Source organism: Triturus cristatus, chromosome 8 (genome assembly GCF_964204655.1).
Source record: "Triturus cristatus chromosome 8, aTriCri1.1, whole genome shotgun sequence".
Lineage (NCBI taxonomy): Eukaryota > Metazoa > Chordata > Amphibia > Caudata > Salamandridae > Triturus > Triturus cristatus.
This window is the reverse complement of record NC_140591.1, coordinates 1,533,878,685-1,533,896,122: the sequence shown is the minus strand read 5'-3', so window position 1 is coordinate 1,533,896,122 and position 17,438 is coordinate 1,533,878,685. Positions and strand designations below refer to the sequence as shown.

General features: G+C 44.5%; 1 protein-coding gene across 3 annotated transcripts in view; it reads left to right on the top strand.

Moving 5' to 3' along the window:
- PDE2A (phosphodiesterase 2A) overlaps positions 1-17,438 on the top strand; it is a 1,179,840-nt gene that overhangs the window by 879,103 nt on the left and 283,299 nt on the right. For all 3 annotated transcript variants that reach the window (XM_085623379.1, XM_085623380.1, XM_085623381.1), the window contains one exon: positions 16,040-16,099. In XM_085623379.1, coding sequence (XP_085479505.1) covers positions 16,040-16,099 — 60 coding nt within the window. The remainder of the gene's footprint in view (positions 1-16,039; positions 16,100-17,438) is intronic.

Sequence of the window (17,438 nt, the reverse complement as noted above, 5' to 3'; positions counted from 1 at the left end):
CTGTTTACAGGGCTCCTCTTCCCCTTTGTCTGGTGGGGGCTCGGTCATCAGACACACCACAGGGGGGCGAAGCCAGCATTCACATAGGCAGGTACAGCTCTATTCAGGGTCAGGGGACTACTCCACCCACTACAAATGCAGATGTCCTATTCAACCTAGAGCTGACTCACCCTGCCCCTCCTGGAGCCACACACCTCACCAGCCCTTGTCAGAGCCAGACATGCAATCCACATCAGGCAAGCAGACACATAGCACACAGAAATGGCAACTTCTAAAAGTGGCATTTCTAAAATAGTTATAATAACTCTGTGCACACCATTGCATAGCATTTATTATCACTATTCCAAATATACCAAACTTGACGACGCTGCTCCTCTCACATCAGGAATTACCACTGAAACACTTATCAGGGAATCCCCAATTCATTCCTATGTGAGGGCAGCCTCACAGTAGTGAGAAACCAAAATGGCTGTTTGTCACTATCAGGACAGGCCACACACTTGAGGTACATGTCGTACCTTTTACCTACAATGCACCCTGCCCATAGGCTAGCTAGGGCCTACCTTAGAGGTGACTGACATGTAGTAAAAGGGGGGGTCACAGACATGGCACAAACTTTAGGTGCTACGTCACAGCAGCAGTAACACTGCGCGCACTGTCCCTGCAATGGCAGAGCCCTGGGATAGGTTTGAAAGGCTACTTTGGTGGGTTGCCCAATCAGCGCTGCAAGTCCACCAGTAGCATTAAATTTACCAGCCCTGGGTATATGAGATACCACTTTACAAGGGACTGACAGGTAAATTAAATATGCCAAACAGGTGTATACCAATCTTACCATGTTTACCACAGAGAACACACACACTTTACACTGGACAGCAGTGCTAAAGTGCCCAGAGTCCTAAAACCACCAACACCATGTCAGAAAAAAGGCTAGGAGGAAAGCAAAAAAAGTTCAGGGATGACCCTGCAAAAAGGGCCAGGTCCAACACCGTGGTTTTGTGCTGTCTTTTAATTCAGTACCACTGCAGGAAGGGTGCTCGTGGTTTTACAACCAAATACCGAGCTCATCTCAAACGAATTTGTAAATATATACCAAGACGTTTTGACAGGTTGAAGCATTTTTCAAATCCACGGAACTTCTTCCAGGTTACGCCTGAAAGTCTTCAACAGCAGTGAGTTCGAAGCCATTCTCCAGCAGAAGTCTTTGCGAGTTGGCATCTGCAACAATGCGGACGCACCTTTGCATGTGGTGATGGAGGGAGTGTGCAATTGTACAAGGGCAGCGCCTTGCCTTGGAACAAGGGTTTGTTTGTTTTTTTAAATGGAGAAAATATTTTCCTTTTGGAGAAAAGGCTTATCTAGGATGTTCAATTCCCCTTCCACCCTTGTAGGGTTGCATATGTCTTGTCATGAGTAAACTTCTGAGAATTTAGTTGGTAGATGTCTGTGAGTTCTTTAAACCCTATTAAAACACTGTCTGCACTAAATTAAGGCGGTGAGCCTTTAATATAGTGCAGTTCAGGTACAGGGCTGGATTAATGAAGAATTTGCAATGGAACCAACATGAAAAATCCTTACTGCAGAGATTCTTAAAAACGTGTGATTTGGCGAATATTTTGTGAAAATGAAAGTTTGGGTTCCCCAATGGCAGTTCACCCCTTAGACACAGCGGATTTGAGGAGATTTCTTGCACGGTCCCTCCTCAGCTCAGGTGAAAAAGCACACCACAGAAAGGCTGATACTGGATCAGCTCCGGTGAAAGGGCACACAAGAGAAAGGCTGATCCGGGCTCAGGTGAAAGCATACATCAGACAAAGGCTGATCCTGACTCAGCTCAGGTGAAAGGACACACCAGACAAAGGCTGATACTGGATCAGCTCCGGTGAAAGGACACACCAGACAAAGGCGGATCCGGACTCAGGTGAAAGGGCACACCAGACAAAAGCCTATCCTGGCTCAACTCAGGTGAAAGGGCACACTAGACAAAGGCGGATCCGGACTCAGGTGAAAGGACACATCAGACAAAGGCTGATCCGGGCTCAGGTGAAAGGACACATCAGACAAAGGCTGATCCGGGCTCAGGTGAAAGGACACATCAGACAAAGGCTTATTCTGGCTCAGGTGAAAGGACACATCAGACAAAGGCTGATCCGGGGTCAGGTGAAAGGACACATCAGACAAAGGCTGATCCGGGCTCAGGTGAAAGGACACATCAGACAAAGGCTGATCCTGGCTCAGGTGAAAGGACACATCAGACAAAGGCGGATCCGGACTCAGGTGAAAGGGCACACCAGACAAAAGCCTATCCTGGCTCAACTCAGGTGAAAGGGCACACTAGACAAAGGCGGATCCGGACTCAGGTGAAAGGACACATCAGACAAAGGCTGATCCGGGCTCAGGTGAAAGGACACATCAGACAAAGGCTGATCCGGGCTCAGGTGAAAGGACACATCAGACAAAGGCGGATCCGGGCTCAGGTCAGGTGAAAGGACACATCAGACAAAGGCTGATCCGGGCTCAGGTGAAAGGACACATCAGACAAAGGCTGATCCGGGCTCAGGTCAGGTGAAAGGACACAGACAAAGGCTGATCCGGGCTCAGGTGAAAGGACACATCAGACAAAGGCTGATCCGGGCTCAGGTCAGGTGAAAGGACACATCAGACAAAGGCTGACCCTGTGTCCTAGGTGGCATTCCCCACCCCGTTGGAGGACCCCTCCCCCAATCTATATTAGATCTGCGCGGAGCACTCGCGTATACACTACCAGGGCTCCTGCACATTATTTGCGTGCCATATACCATTTTCGTTTATAAGCGTATGAAAGAGTACATATAAAAACAGTTTCAATCTCTGCATGCACAGGAAAAGGAAGATTTGGCTTTTCTGCGCCTGCAAAACCTATGAATTTTTGTTTGTTTTTCGCTTTTTATGTTTAACAACTGTTTTTTAAGATAAGAAGTTAAAAAACACCTTGACAAAGCTGGTCCCTTTTTAGATCCCGTTTTGTTTAACAAGTACAAACAACGTGATCTAAAGGTTCAATACATTCACGGTTAATTTTGTTGACTTTTTACTCCTATCAACGTTTTTGGCAATTTCCCGTACACTGCCAGAGTCTCTCTGTTTTTGTCGACCCACAGCAGGGACATCTCTGAAGCCAAAAGCAAGCATTAGTAATTGCTTAAAGTAGACACAGAAAAAAGACTATACAGATATTTGAGGAGCAGCCGGACAGGTGTTCATGTGGCTGCACTGCAGTGTAGTAGGGGAACCGGCAGAATTGTCAAGGAATAGAGACAATATATCTAAAGATGGGGGGAATTGGCAGAGTAGGGAGGGGCTTAAGAAAAATTGTGAGGAATAGAGTTATCATTATTGGTATGAAGAAAGAACCAAGAACAGTATTGACAACGCCAATACGTCTGGTGGTGGGCGTCAGCCTTTTGGATTTATCAAAGCTTGTTTTGTTTTGTTATGGTTTTTGGAAAACAGTATTGTTGGGGAAGCTGTCAAGCTCAATCTAAACACATGGCTAAAAGCAAAAACATTTTTGGGTCTCAAAAAATACACATTGCCATAGTAGTTCCTGACACTGAAGGTACCTGCTTTGTGTGTGGATGTGCTCACTGTGAAAGGGCAGCATGCCATCACCCACAGAGAAGGTAGCCAATGGCTTAAGTGGCTGCCCCTTCCTATATATTGTAGTGGCTGGAAGAACATTGTGGATGACACAACAGACCACTGGATGGAGAAGGCTAGCATAAAATCTCCTTTAGTATATTAAACATATGAGTTTGGTAAAAATCAAAACGTCTTGGCTAACACCAGACCTAAAGAAAAACAACTTGAAAAAAGAGTTCTTCCTTTTAACCCTCTCAAACTAAGATATCCCGTCTCACAAGCGCACACACAATAATTGCTGAGCATGATACATGTAGGTAGGGAGATGCGTAGGCACACTACAGAGATCCATTTATGCAACAAAGCTACTGCCTTATGTGCCTGGGCGTCTGGAGCAGCATTGAGAGCAGACTTGCGCCGCATGCTCCCCCCAACACACGACAGCAAGCAGCAGAGATTTAAACAAAGCCTGCTGTGCAAAATAAAGGTTGTATATTGTTTCCTCCACAGTACACATTCCAATGCAATATCTTTGCACCAGGGCCAGCATGTGACAAAGTAATGAAAGGAGTTAGAATCAGTATGTGTTATGAGCTCTATAGCGCCTCACCATACAGAAAAGACATGTTCCAAGGCTCCTGGGTGAGCTGCAACTTTGAAATGTGTCGCTGCGTCATCCTTGGTCTTTGTATGATCATCAAACGCCTGATCGTCTTGAAGCGTGGTAAGAATGTCTTTATCTTATACATGTATAACATAACTTTACATACATATGGCTGCCAAAGGCCCGATTGCGCTCTGATATGGACTGCGAGATTCAAGCTATTGTCCACACTTTCTCCCAAAGTCCGGTTTGCCCCTGGCAAGAGCCCGATTGTTCGTAGTACGCAAATTGAAATTGTAATACCTCCTTCTGTTACTCATAAGACCCAGAATTGGGCTGCCCCACCCTTGAGCACACATCCATCCACAATGTAGCCTTGACCATGGAGTCTGCAGAGCCGCGGTCCTTCTGAAACCGAAGAGCTTTGCTCCTTATTGGTGATGCCTCATTCATTCTCCACAAATGCACTCTGCCCTGCCACCTCTCTCTTGAGAAGCTTTATTTCCTCCTGTGTGCTCCATTACCCACAATGATGCCATGCTAGCCCCCCATGCCCCCTCCATGTGCCCCTAATAACACAGTTCCTTGTTTCTGTTCCAGGCTCCAGAGCCACCTCAAGGTTCACACTTGCACTCCAGTGTGGCCCTTCTTGCCCCCTCTGTTGGCCAGCTCTACTGCTCTCCATGGCCTCTTCCTTGCAGACCATAGGTCCCAGTGACACTGATGAGCTCTGCCAAATGGTAGGCCGGAGTACTAATGTGAAAGTGGATTACGTCCCAGCTTCTATCCAACTGACCAGAGTACCGAATGCAAAGTCCAGAGATACAAACAAGCCTTGCATCACCGAAGCAGACAATTCCACAAAGATCTCTACAAGATTTTCAGAGACTTAGCCACCACTCACCAGCGATGCCGTGCACCAGCTCCATCGCAATGCCTCTGTGAGACATCCTGAGGGGGAGGCTACACGTGTGCTTATATTAAAGGACCTCTCCACAACTATTCACACCAAAGACCATGGGCCCTGCTTGACCAATTACAAAAAGGTCAGTAGGATCTGAGGGACTGCCCTTGATTCACATCCTTCTAGAAATATTGTTGACTCCCTATTGTACCTGGACTCACTCTCATTACTACCAGCATCAGTTGTGACAGTCTTCAAGCATTGGATGTTCTGATTGACATCATTAACCCACTTCGTTGAGGGATTCAAATATTCGGAGATAGGAAGACATCAGGGATTTGGGGAACACGAGTTTGACACCGAGGCTTTAGAAGAAAGGTACTGCTCCGCCATGGTTTTGGCGAACATGAGGATGGCATTAGGGCTTCAGGGGAAAGGTACATTTCACCAGGGAGAATAACACCAGGGCATTTGTGTATGCTGATGGTGACAACCAGTGCAAGTCCAATACGGATGACATCACTGATTTGGAAAAAGGGCTGTTGACACAAGGGGCTGTTGGGAATGAGAGGAGAATACCTGTGATTTACTAAGAGATGCTAACCACATATTCGAAGATATAAATTACACCTTCATACAGAGAGCAGGAACCTAGCATAGGGGCCAACCCAGGTATCCCATGCCTCATTTTGGCCACAGATATCTTTGCCAACTGGCTGTATCTTGATGAGCCAGTAGTCACCAACACCATGCTAAAAAAGCCTATTCACACTACTGATCACTATGAAACACAAAACGAGTATGCCGCCACCACACTGAGTGTGTCAATGCAATCCTGCTAAGGGTAGTAGGCCTCTAACATCACAAGAGCAGCTCTTGGTAAGCCCTTCCCAGTCTAACAAGACCGCATTACCATGAGGCAGGCACTAGGTCATTGCGTACAGGCATGATCAGTGTCTGCCAATGATAATAAATCATTACCAGGGGTCCAGATACCCATGCAGCTGGGGCAATCAGTGCAATGGTGCATGTGCTGCACCATACAGGGGACTTTTCCATCCCAACAGACTTACATTATTGCTAGTTATGGCCACATTTGTGTCTCTTGACCACTGCACAGCATTGGTAACATAGAGCAATACCCGCCTGGAGCATCTCAGAACAAAACATCCGGATTAGTAGGTAAGCACAGGTCACCTCATAGTCACATTCTCTGGCTTACAAACATGTTTCATCAGACCCGGTTGTCGAATCTACAGCACTCCAGTGGCAGCATTGATAAAATGCATTCATGTCCCAGGCCTTGCTGCCAGAGCAGATATCTCTGCAATCATGTGCAGGGAGGAGAATGAAAGGATGCAAGGGGAGCATGGTGGGGGCAGGGGAGCCTGCACATCCTCATGCACGGAAGGATACTCTGCTGATAACAAAAGAACAGATTGAATTAAAAATGAATGATAAGAACAATGAGATTCAGAAAAAGTAGAGTGAGGAACCAGAGAGGCGGGGAAAGCAGACAAGGGAACAGACCAAACGGGGGAAGGGAGAGAGGGGACGTGAAGATATTTGAAGATGCAATGTAGTGGGGAGAGGAGTCTTGTGTGTGGAAATATCGACTACAGACTCATTGTGCTACCAAAATGTTGTGGACAGAATATCAAGGACCGAAATATAGACGAAGCAACTATGCATGAAGCAGGCATTTATAAGGGGAAATGTGTTTATTCCTTAAAAAGAACCCACGCACTGTATGAGTGCTGCAGTGAACTGCACACTTCCAATGTCTGGGTTCCTTCGTAGCTCGTCTAGGCAGAGGCATGTGTACTTGATGGTTATGTTTCAGTACAAAGCCCACCACAGACAGCTCACACTCACCGCTGATTGTGAGCTGCTGCTAAAGGCAGCCTGGTTGTGCACCTGCAAAGGGTATGGCAGCTGCAGATCAGGCCAGTCTTAGTAGATATGACTCGAATCTTTCTTCCCCCCCTTGTGCAGCACTGCACAATTGACTGCTACGCTGCATTGCAAGCAGAAGTAGTACAACTTTGCCAATTTCTTTATTGTTCTTTGCTGAAAGCCAAGGCTTGTTCTTGTGCTCGCCTGCTTTCATTGGCCAACATTGCACCCTTGTACGTGAGTCGTGACCACGCATTGGTGGATCTTGAAGCGATCGCTGCTGAGGAGTTCCTCAGCCCTGATGCTGTTATGACCTGTCGTGAGGTGGCACCTTATGCTATGCTGGAAGTCCCACCTGATTTTGAGAAGTTCATCTTGATATTCTCTCATCTGTTGGTTAGGTAGGAGCCATACCTCTGCACACATCGGCTGGATGAAGCCGACATGTGCATCGTCTGCTAAGCAGGACTGATGTTCGACAGCGCAAAGGCTGTGGTGAGGGCTAGGAAAATGAAGGCTTTACCAACCCTGTATATGCTGAGTTGAGGTTGTTATGAGCTGCAGGGACAAGTAATGGGCTTTAGGTAAACGACACAAAAATGTCAAAGTTAGGGCAATGGTGGGCTGAAGTGATGAAATAGAAGTAATGGCAATTTCAATATTAAAGATTTGGGGTTAAATGATTAGGTGCAGTAATACAGGGTTTAACATACATAGGTTATGTAGTTGGTGGTCATTAGTGACATTTAACAACACCACACTCGTATGAATTGGGGGGCATATTAGCAAGGGCCATATCGCCGCTTTAGTGGCACTTTTTGCCGCTAAAGCAGCGATATTTCTCTCACCCTATCAGCAAGTTGTCGCTAACAGCAGTTAGCGACAGATTTTAGGCTAAAACGACCGGTTTGGGGCCCGCTTTGCATGTCAGCGATATTTATTGCTAATGACATGCAAAGTGGGCGTACCCAAACTGTTAGCGACTGAAAGCAGTCGCTAACATAGCTATCGCCTATTAGCAAGGCAGGCGAAGCGATAAAAAAAATCACGCTGAGCGCGATTATCGATATATTCTAACGCCTGCTATAAACATGACTTACCTGTTTATCCAATGGGAGGGGGGATCTTCAGGTTAAGTCCCCATTGGCGTTAATGCGTGAAAATCGCTGGATTTCCAGCGATATTCACGCATTTCGCCGCTATCGCTGGATATTTTAGCACAATGGAGAAAAACGTTGCTAATAGCATGTTTGCCCCGCTAAAATATCCAGCGATAGGCAGCAATAAAAAGGAACGCACTAAGCGCATTTTGCGATAAATATCGCAACTTCTTGCTAATAGGCCCCTAAGTACTTGGTGACTACCAACTACACCTCACTCTGATTAAATGCACGGATGATTCATTCACTTTCCCAGCCTAGAAGCACTTTTATTCTTTGCTGTTTAATCCATGGCTTCCTCTATGCTTGCACGGGTGATAAGTGGAATGCTTGAATTAGTCTCAGCCACTAGCGATCTCTCAGGGCTGTATCAGGGATGGCTTTTCACCCTCTATGCACAGCAAGAATAGACACAGACATATGCAAATTATTCATGGTCCTGAGCCAATAGAAACAGTCCAGCCAGGACTGGCAGCTCACATCCCCTCGGAGCACAAGCAGCTCCAGACCTGGTTTGGCCCCGTTAGGCCTTGTCAGTAAGGTACAGCCTGAGTTCTTTGGCACTCTGTACACTGGACTCAAGTCAAAGCATGCCCTCACACTTATTGTGTCTATTGCAACAAACAACAAGGGGGTGGAAGGGGTGTGCACCCTGAATATCAAATCTACAATATAGAGGTATATATCAAGGATAAAATATTGAATCCAAAATATCGAAAGGTACCTAGGTATTGATCTTCTATACCTAACTCCACATATATGTACCTTGATTATAAATATATATGTGTTTTTGTGTGTGTGTATGTATATATATATATATATCTCGCCACACTCCGCTTGCGCTTCTCCTTTGGATTGGAAAAAACAGACAACAAATCTTGGTGCAATTTAGATGTTTATTTTCAGTGATTCTCCATTTCGGCCATGATGCGTTTCGGCCAAACTCGGCCTTGTTCACATGACTATGATTATATATATATATATATATATATATATATATATATATATATATATATATATATATATATATATATATATATATATATATATATATATATATTATCTACTGGCGGTCGCCAGTAGATAGTTATAGTTACAACCTAGTTTCCATAGGAAATCTCAAAATTCTATTTTGAAAAACTTTGGCGCCGGTTGACGAATCCTCGCGAAATTTTCAAAACTAATGGGGCGCTCCGCTCAGCTCCTACCCTGAAAGTCTCGGGGTGATTCGTCAAGTGGGGACTCTGCTGATGACGTCAGATATTACATCACTGATGACATATGTGTCTTTCTGAAAAATAAATATTTGTAATATATGTATAGCTGAAGATTAATGGAAGAAGACATGGGTAAATAAGTGTCTAAATACAGTGATGTAATATCTGACGTCATCAGCAGAGGATTGCGGTCGCGTGAGTTATAGTTGCCTGCAGTAACTATAACGGGGGAATTTCATTGGTTTTTTACGAGTGAAATGTCCAGCTAACTATAACATGTGTGAAACCTATGGTTTTTTAAGTGAATTTCCAAGGTTTTTTAACTGCTAATTCGTAACTATAACGTGTGTGAAACCTATGGCTTTTTCAGTGAATATATATATATATATATATATATATATATATATATATATATATATATATATATATATATATATATGTGTGTGTGTGTGTGTGTACTCAAGACCGCATGACGGTTGACACATGACACATGTCATGAGTTTATGCAGTAAACTTTTGCTTGGACAGCTGATGGTGTCCTGGGTGTACATTCAGCGCTGCTTGTTATGTGTATACCCACGTGAATACACACATACATATATGTATGTGTAGTTTAGGATTATTAAATGTATACTTCCCTAAATATTCTCGGACTTGATATTCAGTAGTACAACCAATGAAAGGAATTCTTGAATTAATCTCATCAACTGCCAGTTGCTCCCGCTGCATTCCGGGCCATCGTTTATCACCCACTCCACCACTCTAGACAGAGACTAGCCGTATGCAAATCAGTCATGGTCCTGCTCCAATAGGAACAGTCCAGTCCGAACTGCTAGGTCAAGTCTCCTCCAGACGGGGCACAAGTAACCCCAGGCAGGATTTGTTAATTCTCACAAAGTTTAAGCTTTGTGGGCCTGCAAATGTGTTTGCGTGGCCGCTCTCATGCTGAGAATGGCGTACCTTATTTAATGAGAAAGAGGGCTGCGTAAGCTAATACTATGGCCCAGAATTGGCTTTTTACAAATTCAAATCCAAACTTTTGTACTCCTTGGTAATACTTAGGCACAGAAAAAAGAAAGAATCTGGCCCACTATGATCATTACAGAAAAAGGAATGATTAACAGTTATTGGCACTCTATGAATTCTGTTATTGGTTTATTATATGTACTTATATTTTCGCTTCACAAATGCTGTTTTGTGATATTTTGTCAAACTAAGATATTAATCTTTTCCAAAGGTTGTCCTTACTGTTTGTTTAAAGGTCTCCTTGACAGCAATGGGGAGAGGATGTAGCCTTACGGCTAGAGCGGTCGACCTCGAAGCTAGGGAACCGGGTTCGAGTCTCGGCAACAACGCTCAACATACTGTGATTCTGGGCAAATCACTTAATCTCCCAGTGCCTAACAAAACAAGCATTGAAAATGCAATAGGCCTCGCCTTTTATTAAGTTAAAGCCATTTGCTTTGCTATATAATACCATTAGCAAAGCAAATGCCTTTAACTTAATAAAAGGCGAGGCCTATTTCATTTTCAATGCTTGTTTCCAGACTGCAGTGACAGGCACATCGATGTGCGCGTGCTCACACTGCTCACTTCTCACAAGTTTAGAAGATACAGCATGACGTCATGCCAGGTGAGCATTGTAGGGGATTCCCCTTCTCTTTTTGAAACTCAGGAGCAGCAACATCGTCATGGTGTCACCAGGGCTTTAAGTGAAAACTTTTTCAATATTATATACAAGCCATAGTTGCTGCTTATTTATCTTATGCAACGAACAACCATTGACAAAGCCAATAGTCCTGACTTATTGTAGGTATGATGTTACTTGTTGTATCATATAGCTGGATGCAGTGACAGAAACAGCAAAATACAAGTCGGGCGGCACACTATGCTAAGCACAGATTCTTAGCTTACCTGTTTTAAGCCACGCCCTTAATTACATTGGCCACGCCCCTTTGAGATAAGCCCCCCCACCCCAGTTTTTTCATCCTACTTAAAGCCCTGACTAAACCTCTCTCCCTCTTTGTACTTGGCAGAGGAGCAGCGCTGCGCCAAAGACGGTGCTATTGCAAACCACAAATTACATTCACTAATTTATATCATCAATCACCATTACAAAGCACCATGCAAACACTGCAGGCTCCTGCGAGACACAAGCTGATGTATGGGGCCACGCGGCGTTTTTCTTCCCCCGTGAGTCGCGCCGACCGCCACAGATACTTTGCAACCTGAGTTTTACAGTCGCACAGCATGGAGTGGTTGTTGACTGCAGAGGCCAGGCATAGCCACCCTCAAAGTGCAAGATTTCCATATTTGTAAGTTTGCCTGTGCTTATGCAGGCTTGGGAAGGGCCCCGGAGCCCCATAGGCTGCTGCATGTTCTCCACAATGCCAGATTCAAAGGACGGCACCACTTGCGGCGTTGCGGGCCAGTATCGTTAATGGACAAGGGTCGCAATGCCAGCACGTTGCAAATATGAAACTGAATGATGAGATGGTAGTCTGACGTAACATGCAGGCTTCCGGCCCAGCAGTTACAAGTGATAACAATGAGTTTCAAGCTGTTTCCCTCCAATCAATGTTACTGGCGTGATCAGTTTGTGCCTCAGTGCGAATGGTCCCTTCACTGCAAGAGATCTGAGAATCTCTCGCGCTGCAAAGGGCACGTGCTGCCAACAGACTCAGTTTGTTTAAGAAGCTTATGCACACATACACAGCTCTGTGACTGTGGTTGATAATACCCACCTAGACCTCAATTTACACACAAACCTGTATGCAAAATGCACCCAAACCAATTTGCAATTAATGCCACTCTATACGGAAAATAATATTAGAAATCATAAAGCACAAACATCCTACCCTGAAACATACTACCAATGTAAAAATGATGCCCCCGCCTGGAGTATATTAGCCATCAAAAGTAATCAATGCCCCTATATTAATAGATCGAGAAATCGCCCATCCCCCACCACTGTCGAGGCCCTGCGTCCCAGGGCAAGATCATAAATTAATAGACTGGGAAGAGGCGGTTCTTACCGTCCAAGGGTAGGAGCGACCGGTTCACTTCGCGGCCCCTGGCAGCAGTGTGCGAGCCAGTCTCAGACAAAGGGCCGCCTCCGTGCCCCAGCTCCTCGCAATCCCTCCTCGTCAATGCTCGCACAGGTACTAGCCCGCGCATGGGGGAGTGGCCGCCTCTTAAGTGGCGGCCATCTTGGGGTCAACTGCACGTGCCCATTCTTTCCGCATTCTGGGGGAAGAAGTGGCCTGATCAGGCTTAGCCGCCCCCCCCCCTCCAACCAGGATGGAACGCAAAAGGACAAACAGGACTGTCGCCTGACGCCGATATGGACGCTGCCTATAACACTGATCCACCTCTATATGCTTTACTTCAATGTGCTTAGAGAAGCAAGCTGCACAGGCGTTGTCAGTTTGCTAATTTGCAAGCCGTCATTTTGCCTTCCTTACCTCTTGGCATTAGAAAGACAAGCAGAGCGCGGTCCTTGGTCGGCTTGTCCCCCGCTCCAGCGGGGTGAGAGCCGTCCCAGTTGGACTGGCTCGCGAGCCGTCCCAGTTGGATTGACTCGCATGACTGGTTTCTTATCTTTATGGGGCCATGTGTTTGGCCCCATAAAGACAAAAAACCTTTTACGCCAGCAGTAAGTCGGGGCAGCCAGTCCAACTGGGACGGCTCTAAAAGAGAAAAGTGTACGTCACGAGACGCTCCTTTCCAATGGCTGGCCACCGTTTAGCATAAACGGTGACGCTAGCCAATGGAAAGTAGGGGCGGGGCTTAAAGCCCACTAGAGAAATCTAATCTAAAACATTAAATCTCGCCAGCGAGACTGCGCATGTCTGCGCAGTCTTACCCCAGGCGAGACCTAAAAATGAATGTGTCCTCATGTAACGAAACTGGTGCTCATGTAAAGCGTTCTGATACCCGATGTCTCGGGTGTAGTTTGCGCTATATAAAACTATAGAAATAAAAATAAAAAATTGTTCTCTCATCTTATGGCCCTTGGAATATGCAACTTTTTCCTGTGAGGTTTTACTTCCTAGATTAGACAGCATTATTTTGCCCTCATGGCAATTTTCCAGTGTCTGTTTTGTATGAAGTTACGAGTAGAACACTGACAGATTGAATTCGTGGACCAAATTTACTTGCAATCAATACTGTGGCTGTTTGATCTCTTCCTCCGAGCCTGTCCAATCTGTTTGGTAATTTGTTCTTCAATTCTCTTCTGTGGGTCTGTTAGCTTTCATCACTTACCTAACCTAGCTCTTCTTTCTGTCTTACTTCGGCTTTATGATGGGCATTCAGCTTCAATAATTCACATCCTTCCAAAAATGCATCTGCTGTTCTCAGTGCAAGTACACTTCTGAGAGAGAAATTATCCTTTGCTTACATCGCTACCAAACTGGCACACTACTGAAAATACAGATGGAGGCACTGATTGGTTACTAAGGGCCAGATGTACGACCCTATTTTGCAATAGGGCCATGTACAATTCCTATTTAGCGAGTCGGAATTCATTTGTGACTTGCTAAATAGGAATTGCGACTTGCTAATAGGAAGGGGTGTTTCAAGAGCGTCCCTTCCTAATAAGGACTCTTCTCCCCATGTATGAATGTTTTGCGACTGCAATTGTGGCCGCAAAACACTCACAATTTACCTCCCTCTTCAAGAGGGTGGTAATGCACTCGCAAATGGCACTACCTGCACTTAAAAATGTAAATGAAAACGTTTAATTTTTTTTAAAAATAGATCCCGTTTTCCTTTAAGGAAAAAGGGCTGCATTGAAAAAAAACTGCTTCATTTAAAAGCAGTCCCAGACATGGAGGTCGGCTGATCCCAGCAGGCCACCATCCCTGGGAGGGCTAGCCAATCCCAAAGGGGTCATAAATTGCGAGTGCCTCATGAATATTCATGAGGCATGCAATTTGCTACCCCTTTGGGAATTGCAAACTGTGTCTTAGACACTGTTGCACATGGCATTTTGCGGCTTGCAAATTGTGACTCGCAATCGAGCGCAATTTGCGAGTCGCAAATTGTCATGGCCGTACAGCTGGCCCTAAATGCATGAAACATTTAATCTGCCAACACTGAGCATAACATGAGAGGGATAGGACTGTCAGGACCCACCATGCACATAGTAGTGTCAATCTTGAGATGGTAGATGTGGCCATCTTGAGATGGTGTTTCTTTGAATCGTAATTTCATCTAAGTAGGATATTAACATGGGAATTTATAGCAGTAAGGTACAAAGAGCTATGTGTTTACTTCCCAAGTGCAGAATTAGTACAACTATGAGTATACCTTTCCATGTAAATCAATAAATAATTGATACATATAGATTATGTTTACAATAAATAGTATGCTGTGCCAATAAGAAAATGAAATATACTGGCCTTTCTCCAGTTTGAATGAGAAACTAAGTAGATACTGCCAAGAAAGCGCCCAAAAACAGTGGAAACAAAGCAGCAGCAGATGGCCCCGGCTAGCGAGATCCAAATAATGCCACGATTATCAAAAGACACTGAACACTGAAAGAGGATTCTCGTATGTTCTTCCAGGAAGAATGATCCCATTATAGGGCACAGGCACAGAGCTGCAGAAAATGGTGGCATTCTCAATTTTTGGTGCATTCCCCCAGGGGGTGAAATTCTCTAAAAGGCAGGTGCTGGCAAATGGAATGTGGGAATTCTGAGCAGGTCCTTAAATGGCATTTGCCTCGTGATTATGGAATCTTTAGGCTAGGAAAATCAGGTTATCCCAAATCTGCCATACCATGCAAATTCCACTCCTGAGTGCCAAAGAGAATCCCCCACAAATGGAATGTTCCACTCAACTCCTCCCATGAGAATACACCAGGAGAAAACTGTGAATGAAAGAGTTAACGAATGAGTGCAGCAGCTCCTCGTGCAGGGCATTGTTCTCCTAGCCTTCAACACACCCTTGTATGCCCAAGCCTAAACTCTTTAAACATTAGGACCATGTACTGGAAATTTCACAATAGGTTGGTTGCATTGTAAATCTTAATGGAAAAGATAAAATATCCTCTTCACATATTTCGGTTATGTTCTGAAATATTCCAGCACAAAACATAGTAAAAGTGAAAATCTTTCCCAAAGTATTTTAGACCGCGCCTTAGTAGCTCAGTCCTCAATCTACCACACTATATACACTGGACCGGCCTTCTCACATATATGTCCTAGTCAAATCTACTTGAAGCAGACCGGTAGAAAGAAGAAGTGTGAGAAGTTGTGATATTTGCAGTGTTACTCCTTAGCAACCTGTGTGAATGTGTTTTTCAAACTTTGCAAAGTCTCACTGACTTTTCAAGAGTTGTGCGAGTTAGAAAAAAATGCAAACAATTCTGAGCAAATAAATGCTTTTGGTGAGAAGTTTGTCTTGCAAAGAAACTTTTGCTAAAAAGCTATTTGGCAAAAACTTAATTTGGAATTATTTTTGCCCATTGCTGAAGTTTTGGAAAGTTTACAAATCTTCAGAAACAGCGTTGCATTGTTGAGATGTATCCAGGCAATATTGTTACAATGTGTCCTTGAATTGATGCGATTTCTGGAGTTTGAGAATCACACACTGAAAATGTATAAAACCTGTTTTTTTGTTTGTATTTCAGATGCTCTGCAGTCTGCTGAGTGACTCAGATGAACACAATCTCCACGTTTTGGAGAAGCATGTGAGTAATAGCTGCCTCTTCAGAGAAAATACATTGTTTTCATCATTTATTGGAAATGTTTTCATTTTTCTATTTGCAACGGTAATATTCTCTTACTGTCAAACATGCTGTACATAAATTACAAACATTTTAACTAATTTCTGTCATGAGTAAATATCTGAGTGTGTTTTAGGTGGAAACTACCTGCAAACATTTGTGTTTGTCATTGTTGAACAAATTTGGGGCCATATTATCAAGAATGGCGGTAACATTATCGCTAAAGCGGCAATAGGGGCTTGATAATATGCCCTTGTGAATTCCAATAGAAGCCCAGGTTCTGGTGAGAAGGACATCAAACCTGGGTTTCTATTGGAATTCACAAGGACATATTATCGAGCCCCTTATTGCCGCTTTAGCTGCAGTTTCTTGCCGCTAAAGCGGCGATAATGTTATCGCCATTCTTGATAATATGGCCCTTGGTGAAGGACACACTCGTGAATGCCCGCTAGCCACTGTTGAGAGCAAATTTGCTCACATGGAAATTCAGCCATGTTTGTGCAATATCAATGTGAGCAAATTCTATTTACAAAGGCCACCCGTGGAGTTATCACTTTTCTGTGGCATGCCCGATGGAAGAGTCAGAGGCGTACCCGCTGGTGGCATGCCATCCATGCTCAAAGGGCGACATCTCAATGGCTAAACTGCCAGAGGCATGGCCTGAAGTTTTGTCCCTTTTTGGCCAAATTCTCTGTTACCGTGGTCCTGTAAATCAGGCAGCGAAGCTTCGGGCAAACGATCCAGTCAATCACACTGAGTTAGTCCTAATTTTTACCCCAGTTCAAGCCATCTAGTCTTTCAAACGTTTGAACCTCCAGCTTGTAAAATACATACGTTGCTTGTTCACCCCGCTCTGTGTTATCGTTACAGATCCCAGCTCTTCCCTGATTCTGTGCGAACGCATGTTGACTTCGGTTAACCATTCCTCTAAGGAGCATCATGTTGATGCTTCCTATGGCCTGTATCCAATAGTTCAAAGTGACTTGTGACCTGGACATTTTCCTGATGATGAGCATTGGTTCCAGCTCAATCCAATTTATTCCAAAGCCCCCATAGGTCTTTCTCAGATTTTTATAGATTCCAAGACATGCCCCCGGAGGCCTGGTGCCACACACAGAATGTACTGAATACAGAATAGTATTGTGCAAAGTTGTGCTTTTAAATTTCTGGGCATGATATGGCTCTGATTGGTTCCATATAAATTGGAACAATCGAAATGTCCTACAGATAAGTAGTGCCATTTCTAGAACTGCGCATTTCTTATTTGATGTAGTCATCGTTGGAGGGTTTATTTGATAAAACT